Consider the following 15,463-nt stretch of genomic DNA (forward strand, 5'->3'; position numbering starts at 1 on the left):
TGAATTCAGCTTCCAAATTAGCTGGGACTACAGGCAAACGCCACCACACCCGGTTAATTTTATAATTTTAGTAGAGACGGGGTTTCTCCATGTTGGTCAGGTTGGTCTTGAACCCCTGACCTCAGGTGATCAGGCTGCCTCAGCCTCCCAAAGTGCTGGGATTACAGGTGTGAGCCACTGCGCCTGGCCCCAATGTTTCACACTCTACCAAAAAAGAAAATTAAGTGCATCTGATACTATGCAGGTATATATAACCCGTTATATAACCCGTTTTTATGAATATTTCTATATATTTGTCACAGGCTTTTCCTCTTTCTCTAAGACCCTGGATCGAGAGCGCAAGGAAAGTATGTTTTCCTCGAGCTCCACACAGGATCTAATCCTATCTGATAAGTGGCAGTAGGAGAGCAGGCTGTTTACCTGAGTAGAAGAGAAGCCTCCATAGGCATTGCGTTGCTTGGCCAACCAAGCCACTATGCTAGTGGCCTTGGCTATCTCCTTTTGAGTCAGGTTGGGCTTGGTGAGCTGAGCCAACAATGCATATGCTGTGAGTTCCACATCTAGAGCCGCAGGCTCAGACCAAGGGCTGGCATTCAGTGACTGAGTAGGTTTCTGGCTCCAGTGAATGGATTCTCCTATGGAAAAAGAAATGTAACTAGGATGGCCTTAGAAGGAACTGGCTTTCCCATAGTCTCTTTGTAAATGCAGCATCTTAGAGCAGAGAAAGCACCAACTGAGAATTAAATATGAGTAGAAAACAATTTCTCAGATTTAGCTGATTAATTGACCTTGATGTAAACGCAAGGATGCATGTGTGTGTGGGTGTGTAAAGCTAGAAACATCAAAAAATGTTCCTGTCTCCAGCCATTACATGAAAACCACCTTAGTTAATTTATCAGTTCTGATGCTAATGGAAGTAGGTAAATAGAAGCTTCTTATAAGAATCTCTGTGTTTGGGGGCAATTTTTTTTTTGGCTTACAGTTTTATGAATTTTTCAGCATTTATTTTATTTAATCAAAGATTTAACATTTTAAGTAGAACAAAGATGGCAGAGTATATGTAAGAATTCTAAGAAACCATGAAGAAATGCTAATGAGGCCAACAACATGAAATATGCTTAGAAGGCAGTCCAATAGAATACGAGACCAAAAGAAACCTCAGTGACAGCCAAGATGACAGATAACTGATAACCTGAAGAAACAATAAAAGAACAATGGAAATGGGAAGGGTGTAAGTTAAAGACTCATTAAACAGAATTTTAGAGATAATAAGTAACCACAGAAGGCAATCTAATTGGAAGAACGTTAACAGAAAACATGTGAGCTTGCAATACAAGATAGTGGAAAAGAGATCATCACAATAAATCAATATACAGTGGAACAGGTATTTTTAACCCATTGTCTAGGACTCATATTCTATGACTAGAGTTGTTTATAACAAGAGAAAAAGCTACCGTGAGCCCATATGAGAAGACAGTTCAGCCATGACACTCATATTAATGAAGGCTGAGACTGAACTTCTGCCTGGAAGGATAATTTTAAATATACAGCCAGATAAAAGAAAGGCAGTAATATTTTATTTACAAGATCTCTCATAACTTCAAATAGTATTCTAAATATATTTAAAGTGGTCCAGGCCGGGCACAGTGGCTCACGTTTGTAGTCTCAGCACTTTGGGAGGCCGAGAGGGGCGGATCACTTGAGGTCAGGAGTTAGAGACCAGCCTGGCCAACATAGTGAAACCCCGTCCCTACTAAAAATACAAAAATTAGCCGGATGTGGTGGCAGGTGCCCGTTATCCCAGCTACTCGGGAGGCTGAGGCAGGAGAATCACTTGCACCCGGGAGGCGGAGGTTGCAGTGAGCTGATATTGCACCATTGGACTCCAGCCTGGGCGACAGAGCAAGACTCTATCTCAAAAAATAAAAAGTTAAACAAAAATTTAAAAAATATTTAAAGCTGGGCACGGCAGCTCACGCCTGTAATCTCAGCATTTTGGGAGACCAAGGCAGGTGGATCACGAGGTCAGGAGTTTGAGACCAGCCTGGCCAAGATGGTGAAACCCTGTCTCTACTAAAGATACAAAAAATTAGCCAGGTGTGGTGGTACATGCCTGTAATCCCAGCTACTTGGGAGGCTAAGGCAGGAGAATTGCTGGAACCCGGGAGGCAGAGGTTGCAGTGAGCCGAGATCCCATCACTGTACTCCATCCTGGGAAACAGAGCAAGATTCCATCTCAAAAAAAAAAAAGAAAAAAAAAAATTGAAAGTGATCCTACATCAAAGAGCTTTCTTTCTTTCTTTTTTTTTTTTGAGATGGAGTTTCACTCTTGTTACCCAGGCTGGAGTGCAATGGCATGATCTTGGCTCACCGCAACCTCCGCCTCCTGGGTTCACGCAATACTCCTGCCTCAGCCTCCTGAGTAGCTGGGACTACAGGCACGCACCACCATGCCCAGCTAATTTTTGTATTTTTCGTAGAGACGGGGTTTCACCATGTTGACCAGGATGGTCTACGATCTCTTGACCTTGTGATCCACCCGCCTCGGCCTCCCAAAGTGCTGGGATTACAGGCGTGAGCCACCACGCCCGGCCTCATCAAAGAGCTTTCAAAGATCTCCAAAAGGGTGATTCCACAATGCCAACAGATTTTCTGACTAGCTTCCTCCATGTAGTTTCTCTTCAAGCTAAAAGTATAAAAATGCCCTTTGGGCACTTGTATGTGTTTCTCACAAACCTCCCAACAATAATTTTATGACTTAACAACTGTTACCGAAATGAACCCTAGAGTACATGTGTGGAACAGAGGATACCAAGGAGATTATAGATAACTCACAGCTTATGTTCACAATTTCAAAGAACTCTTAACAGGACCAACATACCTGAGATGATAGCCTGTTGATCTAACTGCTTAAGGAGAGTGTTTCTCATGTCCATTTCCCCAGTCAGGGAGAAAATGTAAGCCAGTAGGGCCTGTGTGTAGAGGTTGGTGGTGGAGGTGACCGAATTCCTGAGACACTGTAGACCCTGACTCACCATTGGGTCCTAAAAAGTGAAGATGAAGGCCATAACTTATAAGGCATTCCTTACAAAATGGGAAGTAATTAGGAAATAGTCTTATCCTTCTTGACCTTAAAAGGGTGACTAGGGAAAAACATGGGTGAATGTCTCTAGGAATAGGCATGAGAAGAAGGGTGTCAAGAGAAGGAGCCAAGAGAACTCACATCTACGGCCTTTCCCATCTCCAGCAATGCAGCCGTGACATATGCAGTCAAGGAAACTTCATCGTCAACACCACCCTAGAGGCAAATGGAGAAAATGAGTCAGGACAACAGGCAGCACCTACAAGAATCATGTGCAGATTGCAAAATGGCATCCCCTCTGAATGGATGAATTATTTTTAAAAAGAGAAAGTTCTCCTTTCCACAGGCTTTCTGCAGCTCCAAGCGTCCAGAACACACAAAGAGGGAACAGGCTGGACTTCAGTAACTGCACAGCTTTAAACAGCCTGCAGGTGGTAGCATGAGGACTTCAACTGAGTGGGTGTGTAAGAAACCCAAGAGAAGGAATTAGGAAGGATAATAGGCTTAAAGAAGGGAGGAATAAGGGGCTGGGCATGGTGGTTCACACCTGTACTCTCAGCATTTTGGGAGGCGGAGGCAGGTGAATTGCCTGAACTCAGAAGTTTGAGATCAACCTGGGCAACAAGGTGAAACCCCAACTCTACTAAAATACAAAAAATTAGCCAGGTGTGGCAGTGTGTGCCTGTAGTCCCAGCTACTAGGGAGGCTGACGCAGGAGAATTGCTTGAACCCGGGAGGTGGAGGTTGCAGTGAGCTGAGATCACGCCACTGCACTCCAGCCTGGGCGACAGAGCGAGACACCGTCTCAAAAAAAAAAAAAAAGGAGGGAGGAATAAGGAAAGAATCCGCCGCATCACTGCATCCGAGCCTCCTCACGTGCGGCTCCCCTCACGCAGCACAACGCCCAGCCCTTCTCTGGGGGAGATTAAGGTGAGACCTTCCCTGCTTATTGCCTTTCACAGAAATATTAAAGCAAATTTTTAAAATAACTAATGAAATTATTGTCCTCATTCTATAGATTAAAAAAAAAAAACACTTAAGATTCAAAGCTTGTGGCCAGATGTGGTGGGTCATGCGTATTATCCCAGCTTTGAGGCCAAGGTAGGTGGAGGATCACTTGAGCTCACAAGTTTGAGGCCAGCCTGGACAACATGGTAAAGCCCATCTCTACAAAACGTACAAAAATTAGCCAGCTGTGGTGGTATGTGGGAACACCTGTGGTTCCAGCTATTCAGGAAGCTGAAGTAGGAGGATCATCTGAGCCTGGGGAGGTCAAGGCTGCAGTGAGCCATGATCATGCCACTGCACTTCAGCCTGGGTGACAGAGTGAGACCCTGTCTCAAAAAAAAAAAAAAAAGTAAATAAATAAAAAGATTAAATAGCTTGCTCACAGCTACACGGCTCATCTGCAGCAGGACTAGGGTTTGAACCCAGAACATTTAACTCTGGAGCTCATGTGCCAAACCACTAAACTTGGCTACACAGAGAATGGATTTCTCAATGAACTGGACTGCTCTCATGGGAAAGAAGGAAGAGGCCAGGTGTGGTGGGTCACGCCTATAATCACAGCACTTCGGGAGGTCAAAGTGTGTTCATCACTCGAGGCCAGGGGTTCAAGACCAGCCTGGCCAACATGGTGAAACCCCATCACTACTAAAAATACAAAAATTAGTTGGGTGTGGTGGCACATGCCTATAGTCCCAGCTACTCAGGAGGCTGAGGATCACTTGAACCCAGGAGGCGGAGGTTGCAGTAAGCCGGGACTGCGCAGCAGCACTCCAGCCTGTGCAACAGAGTGAGACTCTTTCCTCAAAAAAAAAAAAGAAAGAAAAGAAGGAAGGAAGAATACCCCTGGGATCTTGTTCTAGTTAAGTCCTGTCTTGTACCTCATATTTCATACAGTGTATAAGAGAAGAAGAAGACGAAGTCTTAGGGGAGACTGATAAGATCCCACAGAGGGAGACTAATGAATCCTATAAAGAGATTGTTTTATTCAATGCTCAGGATTTATAGTCCTTGCCCTGGAATAGTAATGTAAGTGATTTCTCTAGAAAAATTTATACAAGTCTTTCTTGCCCTGATGTGTTCTGAACTGAACAAGTTATCCTGCAGGATCTACACCTCGCCCTGTGTTTGGGACAAGTAATGTGTGAGCAGAAGAGAGCAGTGCCTCTGGAGTGCAACTGCCGTGGTTCAAATCTCAGTCCTGCCACTTATTACCATGCACCTTAGGCAAGTTACTTAGTTTGCATGCCTTAGTTTCTTCACCTGTAAAATGGGATTAATAATGGCATACCAATACCTAGCTCATTGATTTGTTGTAACCACTAAATAATATCAAATAAAACAAGTGCCGAGAACAGTGCCCAGTACAGTAAACTTCTCATAAAAGACATTGGGCTGCCAACTAGTCCCTACCTTAGGAAGTGGCTTTCCCATATGGATTTGGTGACATAGTAAGAGGCCCAGAGATCTTTTAGTCCAGTAGTCTCAAATTTCAGTGTGTATCAGAATCATCCAGAGGGCTCGTTAAAACACAAATTTCAGGCCGGGCATGGTGGCTCATGCCTGTAATCCCAGCCCTTTGGGAGGCCAAGGCAGGTGGATCACCTGAGGTTGAAAGTTCGAGACCAGCTTGACCAATATGGAGAAACCCCTTCTCTACTAAAAATAGAAAATTAGCCGGGTGTGATGGTGCATGTCTGTAATCTCAGCTACTCGGGAGGCTGAGGCAGGAGAATCACTTGAACCCAGGAGGGGGAGGTTGCAGTGAGCCGAGATTGCACCACTGCACTCCAGCCTGGGCAACAAGAGTGAAATTCTGTCTCAAAAAAAAAAAAAACCCCACAAATTTCTGACCTACCCTTCCAGAGCTTCTCATTCAGTAGGTTGTGGGCTGGGAGTCAGAATTCACATTTCCAACAAGTTCCCATGTGATGCTGATGCTCCTTATCTGGGAACTATGCTTTGAGAACCATATTTCAGTTCACATTCTTTCTCTCTCTCTTTTTCTTTTTTTTTTTTTAAACAGTGTCTTACTCGGTCTCCCTGGTTGGGGTGCAGTGGCACAATCATGGCTCACTGCAGGCTCAGCCTCCTGGGCTCAAGTGATCCTCCCACTTCAACCACCCAAGTAGCTGGGACTACAGGCATGAACCAACATGCCTGGCTAACTTTTCGTATTTTTTTGTAGAGATGGGGTTTCACCATGTTGCCCAGGGTGGTCTGGAACTCCTGGGCTCAAACGATCCACCCTCCTTGGCCTCCCAAAGTGCTGGAATTACAGGCATCTGCCACCACACTCAACCTTCATCTGTATTCTTATTCTACAGACATGAAAACTGAGGCCCGGACTGGTTAAGCATTATGACCATGGTCATCCAGAGTCACGGTGGAGACCAGGAGAAAACTGACTCCCAGGCCAGCGCTCTTTCGCTTCTTCTCGGTCAGAGGTATGAGGTCCTTCCAGATTGCGGTCGGCTGCAGGCCCCTGGACAGATCCGCACCTTCATGGCTGTGTGAAGGAGTTTTCCCACGCTGGCATAGCAGCCGCTGGGAAGCTGGTTTCCTGCCATCCACTTGAGAGCATCCTGGATATTCTTGGGATCAATGAAGATGAATTTCTGAGCTTGGCCAAAGCATTTTGTGACAAAGGCTGTCAGCCTACATGGATAAAGAGGGAAATGTGGCATGAAGGGGAATTTCTAGGTGACGGTGCGATCATTTTTTTCATTTATTTGGGTGTATGCTTCCAGAAGGGTAGCTGAGGGAACATATGCCATGGCAGGCCTAGAAAAGGGAGGCATTAGGCTGGGCGCGGTGGCTCACTCCTGTAATCCCAGCACTTTGGGAGACCGAGGCGGGTGGATCACGAGGTCAAGAGATCGAGACCATCCTGGTCAAGGTGAAACCCCGTCTCTACTAAAAATACAAAAATTAGCTGGGCATGGTGGTGCGCGCCTGTAGTCCCAGCTACTCGGGAGGCTGAGGCAGGAGAATTGCTTGAACCCAGGAGACGGAGGTTGCGGTGAGCTGAGATTGTGCCATTGCACTCCAGTCTGGATAACAAGAGCGAAACTCCGTCTCAAAAAAAAAAAAAAAAAGAAAGAAAGAAAGGGTGAAATTAGCAGTATCAAAGAGGTAGAAGACTTAGTGCAAGGAGGACTGGGCTTAAGGAGAGAGGTAGTAGAATTGTTCCAGAAGGCTCAGGAATTACATGCTGAAGTACAGCTCTCATTGGGAATTGGATGATATTACCATGTGTTTCCATTTCCATCCTGCTCCCCAAAGGCACTGTAGGAGCCATTGCTGTGTTTGTACATCAGCTCCTTCTGGTACCCTGGCAAACAAAATGTGGTTTTAGATCGCAGTGACAATTTCAAAAAACACCACCGTGATTTTCAAGGATATGGACACTTCAGGGGCTGGAGTTCCCTGTCTCTTATCCGTCATAGGGCTTAGAGGAGGAGAGTGTCCAAGAAAGAAAGATTGAACCAACTTACCTATCTCCAGGAAACCCACTGCCCGAGACTTGATTTCCTCAGTCAGCAGTCCTGCCTTCTCCAAGTACTGCAAGACGTAGATAATGGGAGCGAACAAGACCATGTTCTGCTCGCCGCAGCCACTGGGCATCTGCACCAGACCATCTAGGTTCTGCAGGGCTGTGCCCATAATGTCTCCTGAATCCAAAAGGTGAGAGAGAAGGTGGCGGTAGAGAGAAGAAGGAACCCTCGAAGAGTTATCATCATTCACTCAACACACATGTATTAGCTATCATTGTTGTAAGTACGTACTATGTGCCCTGGGAAGTCAACAGTAAATCAAACTCAGTCTCTACCCTCGAAGAACTCACAGAGGAGCAAACAATTACAATACATTACAATTTTATTCATTATAAGCAATTTTATACAGTATTACAATATCATACTGGATATGTACGAGGTGCTGGAGGACAAAGAGAGGGGCATAGGCTATCTAGGAGAGTTCAGGGCATTTATTTATTTATTTATCGGAGACAGAGTTTCACTCTTGTTGCCCAGGCTGGAGTGCAATGGCGTGATCTCGGCTCACTGCAACCTCCACCTCCCAGGTTCAAGCGATTCTCCAGCATCAGTGTCCCGAGTAGCTGGGATTACAGGCATGCATCACCACGCCCAGGTAATTTTACATTTTTAGTAGAGACGGGGTTTCTCCATGTTGACCAGGCTAGTCTTGAGCTCCCGACCTCAGGTGATCTGCTCGCCTCAGCCTCCCAAAGTGCTGAGATTACAGGTATGAGCCACTGCACCCAGCCAAGGGCTTTTAAAAGGGCATGTCACTGAGCTGATGAGTGATGTGACAAAACTTATAACACTTAGGCTCAATCTCTAAGTTCCTCTACCACTGCATATGCATTCATCACCCTCCAAATCACCAAGTTTCTCTATAACACACAATCCTGACTCTCTTTTCCGAGTTGTCTACTGACCTCTTCAAATACTTACCAAGCCAGTGAGCCTGACATAAGTGACTAATTAACATCTACATTGTAGCCCATGAGCTCAATTCAAATCTATAAATGTCAACTATGCTGCAGGAACTGTACTAGGAACAAAAAAAGAAAAAGATGTGGCCCTTCCTCTTCAGGCGCCCCCAACACAGCGTGGAAGACAGACGTAGACAGGGAACTCTAATACAATAGGACAAGCGCTAGATCAGACTTATGAATAAAATAGACAGAACAGAGAAATTGTGACTGCAAAGAATCTCAGTAGTGGGTGAGGGAGTAAAGAAAGAACCTAACATTCATAGGGCTCCAAGTACATGCTAGAGGTTGTGCTGGGAACTTTGTATTGCATTTAGTCTTGACACCAGTCTGAGAGGTAGGTTATTATCACTCTTTTACAGAGAACAAAGAAAGCCCAGACCTGTTCCCTAACTCGTTCAAGGTCATGTGGCTATTAAATGACAGGTTAGATATGATTTTTTTTTTTGAGATGGATTCTTGCTCTATCACCCAGGCTGGAGTGCAGTGGCGCGATCTCTGCTCACTGTAACCTCAGTCCCCCAAGTTCAAGCGATTCTCCCGCCTCAGCCTCCTGAGTAGCTGGGATTACCGGCGCCCACCACCACACCTGGCTAATTTTGGTATTTTTAGTAGAGATGGGTTTTCACTATGTTGGCCAGGCTGATCTCGAACTCCTGACCTCAGGTGATCCGCCCGCCTCGGCCTCCCAAAGTGATGGGATTACAGGCGTGAGCCACTGCACCTGGCCCAGATACGATTTTTAAGTTCATGCTTTTCAACCCACTTTCTCTCCAAAACAGTAAGTGTGCTGCCTATTGCAAATATGGTTGTATCTTCCCTAAACGATACCCAAATTCCTCATTTTTAAAAATGGTTGCTACAAATATTTTATCGTCCTTTCACCCAATTTATAGATTACCTAAACCTAATTTCGTATCACCCTTCAGTGACCTTAACTTCTTCCTACCCTGACTCCTTTCCATTTTTAACTAGACTACAAGTCTAATCCCAGCTGTACTGTTGCCTACACTGTATTTCCCTCCTATATAAAATAAGCTCTTTTCCCTCATCACTTGTTATTAGTCACGCTCTCCAGATAGGTCCACATGTCCCGCCCCACTCCACACCTTTGCAGCCTCCACCCGCCTTTTCCTCATTGAGCCAAGAATCTGCTTACCCAGAACAGTGACATAAGCCTTGGTTGAGTCAGGAACAACGTCCGCCGGGACCTCCAGGGAGACAGATTCAGATACCACCTTTCCTGTGAGAGGCAGAGAAAAGGTGACACAATAGAAGATGGGGGATTGCAGGGGTTCTCAAGCCTAAATTGTAGAAGAACTTTCTATAATCCAAGGATTTCTATACTCAGTCCTTTCTCTGGGATGCAGAAAGCACTGGGTACTATTCATAGTGATCTTGCTGAAAATAAACTCCACAGAGAGTCATCATCGCTGCACGCTTTCTCTTCCTCCTCCTGCCTCAGTTAGTCAGCCCCTGAGGAATGGCACCCCAGCCTCTCCTATTCCTTCTTGTCTTGTGCATTCCTCCTTCTGCCTATGAAAATCTCCTGTTGCTGGGGGCGGTGGCTCATGCCTGTAATCCGAGCACTTTGGGAAGATGAGGTGGGCAGATCATGAGGTCAGGCATTCTAGACCAGCCTGGCCAATATGGTGAAACTCTATCTCTACTGAAAATATAAAAATTAGCCAGGCGTGGTGGCACACACCTGTAGTCCCAGCTACTCTGGAGGCTGAGGCAGGAGAATCGCTTGAACCCAGGAGGTAGAGGTTGCAGTGAGCTGAGATAATGCCACCGTATTCCAACCTGGGCAACAGAGCGAAACTCCATGTCAAAAAAATAATAATAAAAAATACAAAAATTAGCCAGGTGTGGGGCACATGCCTGTAGTCCCAGCTACTCTGGAGGCTGAGGCAGGAGAATCGCTTGAACCCAGGAGGTAGAGGTTGCAGTGAGCTGAGATCATGCCACCGTACTCGAGCCTGGGCAACAGAGTGAAACTCCATGTCAAAAAATATATATATAATAAAATACAAAAATTAGCTGGGCGTGGTGACATGTACCTGTAGTTCCAACTACTTAGGAGGCTCAGGCAGGAGAATCACTTGAACCTTGAACCCGGGAGATGGAGGTTGTAATGAGCTGAGATCACGCCACTGCACTCCAGCCTGGGCGACAGAGCAAGACTCCATCTCAAAAAAAAAAAAAAAAACTCCTGCCCGCAAGAGAATTCTTACCACCAGTCCTGCTCTGAGTCTACCTACCTTTTGGGCACAGCAATGAGGTGTGTGTCTTCTCCACCAGGACTCCCTCAGGCTGGCATGAAGAGAGACACGGACAGGTTAAAAACAACGAAGATGAACACCAGGCAGGAAGACACTAAAGGAGTGAGAAGGGAGGCCTCTCCCTGCGCCCCAGGGCTTCCCTCAGAACTGCAGAGAAGAGCTGCTCATTGAAGCTCAGAAGAACTCTGTGTTAACCCCAGGGTGGGCCTTTTCTGTAAAGTTCTTTCTAGGCAAGCGCTAGTGCTAAAGACACATTTAGGCAAGTTTTGTTTTGTTTTGTTTGAACGGAGTTTCGCTCTTGTTACCCAGGCTGGAGTGCAATGGCACGATCTCGGCTCACCGCAACCTCCGCCTCCTGGGTTCAGGCAATTCTCCTGCCTCAGCCTCCCGAGTAGCTGGGATTACAGGCGTGCGCCACTATGCCCAGCTAATTTTTTGTATTTTTAGTAGAGACGGGGTTTCACCATGTTGACCAGGATGGTCTTGCTCTCTTGATCTCGTGATCCACCCGTCTCGGCCTCCCAAAGTGCTGGGATTACAGGCGTGAGCCACCGCGCCCGGCCATATTTAGGCAAGTTTTAAGAGGCAAGATTGACAATGGGCTTCATGATGGGATAAAAAAAAGGCAGCTATTGATGAAGACAGACATTTTAATTAGGGAAGCTAATATTCATTGAGTGTCTACGATGTGCCAGGTTTTAGGTGCTTTCACAGGCCATGGGTGTGGGTTAGGCAAATGTTCAGGGGACCAGGCAAGGAGAAAGTTGAAGCCGCCAGGTTGGACTGGAGTACAGTTGCTGTGAGAGACTAACTCACAGCAAGATGAGATGCTCAGCACCCTCGGTTGGTTGCTATCTCTACCTCTGAAGAAAACTCACTTTGACGAGAACTGGCTTGATGAGCATGTCACTCTGGCCCTTTTGGGGAACAAACCCCTTCTGGCCGCCACAGGGTTCATTGCTGTCCAGAATCTTAGTACTAATAGTAAAGTTAACATGACCTGAGAGAAAAAGGAGAAGGGAAGGCATTAGCCCTACTGCCAGAGGTACCAGTGAGGACCATTTCCATTTGGATCAGCATTTCTGAAACTTTAATGGGGATCTCATTACAGTGCAAATTCTGCTGCCACAGACCTGGGGTGAGGCCTATATTCTGCATTTCTAATGAACTCCCAGGTGATGCCAGAGATGCTAGTCCAGTGTGGTAGGTAACCTCTAAGGGCCCCCAGAGATCCCTACACCCTGATATTTACATCCCATTGAGTGTGGGCTGGATTAAGTGACTTGCTTCTGTTAAAGAGAACAGGGCAAAAGTAATGAGGTGTTCCTTCTGAGATTAGGTTACAAAAAAGACTGCAGCTTCCATCTTGGGTGTACCCTTTTTCTTAAATTGCTTGCTCTGTGGAAGACAGCTGTCATGTGATGACGAAGACCAGCAGAGAGATTCATGTGATGAGATACCGAGTGAGGCCCTTAGCCAACAGCTGAGGCCAAGAACTGGGTCCTTCCATCTAGCAGGCTGTGAGGATCAGAGACTTTGGGATGACCTTGAACATCAATCCTCTCCTAGTCGAGTCTTCAGATGAAACCACAGCCCTGACTGACAGCTTGATAGCAACCTCATGAGATACCTTGAGCCAGAGGTACCCAGCTAAGCTGCACCCTGACTACTGACCCATATAATCTGTGTCATAATAAATGTTTGTTCTTTTAAGACATTAAGTTTTACGATAATTTGTCAAGCAGCACAGATAACTCACACATCTGAAGATCAAACTTTGAGTTGCAAGGATTTAATCTATGAGTAACTGACCTCCCATAGGGTTAGGGTGAGGATTAAATGAGTTAAAGGTGCAGTGACTCTTGCTTGTAATCCAAGTACTTTGGAAGGGTGAGGCAGGAGAATCACTTGAACCCAGGAGTTTGAGAGCAGCCTGGGCAACATAGCAAGACCCCTTCTCTGTCAATTGAATTAGCCGGGCATGGTGGTGGGGTGAGCCTATAGTCCCAGCTATTCTGGAGGCTGAGGTGAGAGGATCACTTGAGCCTGGGAGGTTGAGTCCACAGTGAGTCATGACCCCTAGACTGCACTCCAGCCTAGGTGACAGAGTAAGATCCCATCTCTAAAAAAGAAAGACCATACATTGTGGCTCATGCCTGTAATCTCAGCATTTTGGGAGGCCGAGGCAGGCGGATCGCCTGAGGTCAGGAGTTCGAGACCAGCCTGGCCAACATGGCGAAACCCCATCTCTACTAAAAATACAGAAATTAGCCAGGTGTGGTGGCACGTGACTGTAATCCCAGCTACTCGGGAGGTTGAGGCAGGAGAATTGCTTGAACCCGGGAGGTGGAGGTTGCAGTGAGCCAAAATCACGCCACTGCACTCCATCCTGGGCAACAGAGCAAGATGTCCTCTCAAAAATAAACAAATAAATATTAATTAATTAATCAATTAAATGAGTTAATATATGTAAAGCAGTTAGACTAGGGCCTGGCCCAGGAACTGTTATATTAGGTCCTTGATTAGTTACATGACCATGTCTCCCTTGTCCTGCTATAAATATTAAAAGCTCTCCCTTTCACACTCAAAATATTCCAGTTTGAATAAATTTGTTTGGTCACCTATCAAAGAGTGAGTACTGACTTATAACAGCCTTAGGAGGGAGAAAAATAGAGGTAAATAAAATGAAGAGGGAGGAGGAAGCAAAGCAGATGCGGCGGAGGAAACGATTGAGTTCTCCGTCACTGGGCTTCTGCTGCAGGCTTTCCTTGCTGGTCATCGGCTTCCCTCACCCATCTCCGGCTTCCCTCACCCGTCACTGGCTTCCCTCACCCGTCTCTGGCTTCCCTCACCCATCTCCAGCTTCTCTCTCTTACCTAATTTGACAGCCGTGATGTTCCAGTGATAGGTTTTTGCTTCATTAGCACAGAGACAACTGGAAGTCTGAGAACCTGCCCATGATTCTAGCTGGTACTCATGTGATTTATACAAGTCAGTCTGAACCTAAGGAGGATGTTTAAGAGACAAAGAGTTCAAACAAAGGAGGTAGTGCAGTGAAGCCTAGGGAAACCTGGGGGCCCAGACACAGACGTCTTGTCTCTTTCCCAGGGAAAATTGGGATGCCTCCAATTTAGAGACACACTTATGGGGGAGGTGTGATTCCAAGGCTGACACCTGATTCCTGTATCCCCAGCTCTCACCCTGATGCAGTCCTTTAGGTAATTGAAGATGGTGGCAGTAAGACGAAAGGATTCTCCACGGACTACTGAGTAGGGGAGAGTCAGGTCAACAAAGAATGGCTTGAAAACAGTTAGTCCAATAGTGGGTGAAAGCCCGAAGCCTCTTGACTGAGAAGTGCAGAAACTCATTGCCTTCCACTCAGTGATGGTGTCAGGAACTGTGACATGGACCGCCTCCTTCCCGGAGTTACTGTGAGAACACGAGGACCCACGTGAGGCAGAGGCAGTGTGGTGCAAGGAGAACATTTGGGAATTAAGCCACAAATTCGGTGGGGTGTGCTGGCTCATGCTTGTAATCCCAGCTCTTCGAGAGGCTGAGGTGAGCAGATCGCTTGAGCCCAGCAGTTTGAGGCCAGCCAAGGAAACATAACAAGATCCTATTTCTACCAAAAATTTAAAAATTAACCAGGTGTGGTGGTGCATGCCTGTAGTCCCAGTTACTTAGGAGGCTGAGGCAGGAGGATGGCTTGAGCCTAGGAGTTTGAGGCCTCAGTGAGCTATGATTGCACCACTGTACTCCAGCCTGGGTGACAGAGCAAGACTCTGTCCAAAAAAAAAAGTTGCAAATTCATCTGCAGAAGTAAAATTGTTATCGTTGCTGTGTGGGGAGAAGTAAAGAGGCAACTGAACATGTGGGTCTCAGCGTGAATCCTCCGGTGAGTGAGGCTGCACTCATATGGACGAGGGGGACTGCATGGTGAGTCATCGCTGTGCAATCACATGTGACAGACAGGCTGGTACCCTCTGAGTCTCTGAGGATGCGTGTTCTCAGGGCTTGTCAAAATAAACATGCAAGCAGTGGGCAAAAACTGATGTCAATATGTATCTTTAAATGGGTATGGATTTGCAGTGAGAATGCAGAGCCTGCACTGTGAGTGTAAGATTGTGTGTATTTGTTTTGAGTAGTCATATATGAATATATAAGAATTCAGGTGGTCTGGGTGCAGTGGCTCACACCTGTGACCCCAACACTTTCGGAGGCTAAGGCGGGTGGATCACTTGAGGCCAGAGTTCAAGACCAGCCTGGCCAACATGGCAAAACCCTGTCTCTACTAAACATTAACCAGGTGTGGTGGCAGGCACCTATAGTCCCAGCTACTTGCTACTTGGGAGGTTGAGGTACAAGAATTGCTTGAACCTAGGAGGTTGAAGGCTATAGTGAGCCAAAATTGTGCCACTGCACTCCAGCCTGGGTGACAGAACAAGCTTCTGTCTCGAAAAAAAAAAAAAAAAAGAATTCAGGGAAATAAATAAATTCCCATCAAACTTTCTTTGCTTAAGACTTAGATACATTAGGAATGCATCTGATTCTGAGTTTTCTTCTCTTTTTTTC

At 46.2% G+C, this 15,463-nt stretch overlaps 1 protein-coding gene across 1 annotated transcript in view; it reads right to left on the reverse strand.

Moving 5' to 3' along the window:
- Positions 1-15,463, reverse strand: part of A2ML1 (alpha-2-macroglobulin like 1) — a 57,997-nt gene that overhangs the window by 11,862 nt on the left and 30,672 nt on the right. The window contains exons 19-29 of the mRNA XM_064376743.1: positions 14,092-14,320; positions 13,768-13,894; positions 11,770-11,891; positions 10,871-10,922; positions 9,766-9,849; positions 7,585-7,761; positions 7,340-7,421; positions 6,589-6,745; positions 3,224-3,298; positions 2,882-3,044; positions 421-635 (exon numbers count right to left, since the gene is read on the reverse strand). Coding sequence (XP_064232813.1) covers positions 421-635; positions 2,882-3,044; positions 3,224-3,298; positions 6,589-6,745; positions 7,340-7,421; positions 7,585-7,761; positions 9,766-9,849; positions 10,871-10,922; positions 11,770-11,891; positions 13,768-13,894; positions 14,092-14,320 — 1,483 coding nt within the window. The remainder of the gene's footprint in view (positions 1-420; positions 636-2,881; positions 3,045-3,223; positions 3,299-6,588; positions 6,746-7,339; positions 7,422-7,584; positions 7,762-9,765; positions 9,850-10,870; positions 10,923-11,769; positions 11,892-13,767; positions 13,895-14,091; positions 14,321-15,463) is intronic.

Source organism: Aotus nancymaae, unplaced genomic scaffold, assembly GCF_030222135.1.
Source record: "Aotus nancymaae isolate 86718 unplaced genomic scaffold, 86718_ANA_hifiasm-v0.15.2.pri h1tg000016l, whole genome shotgun sequence".
Lineage (NCBI taxonomy): Eukaryota > Metazoa > Chordata > Mammalia > Primates > Aotidae > Aotus > Aotus nancymaae.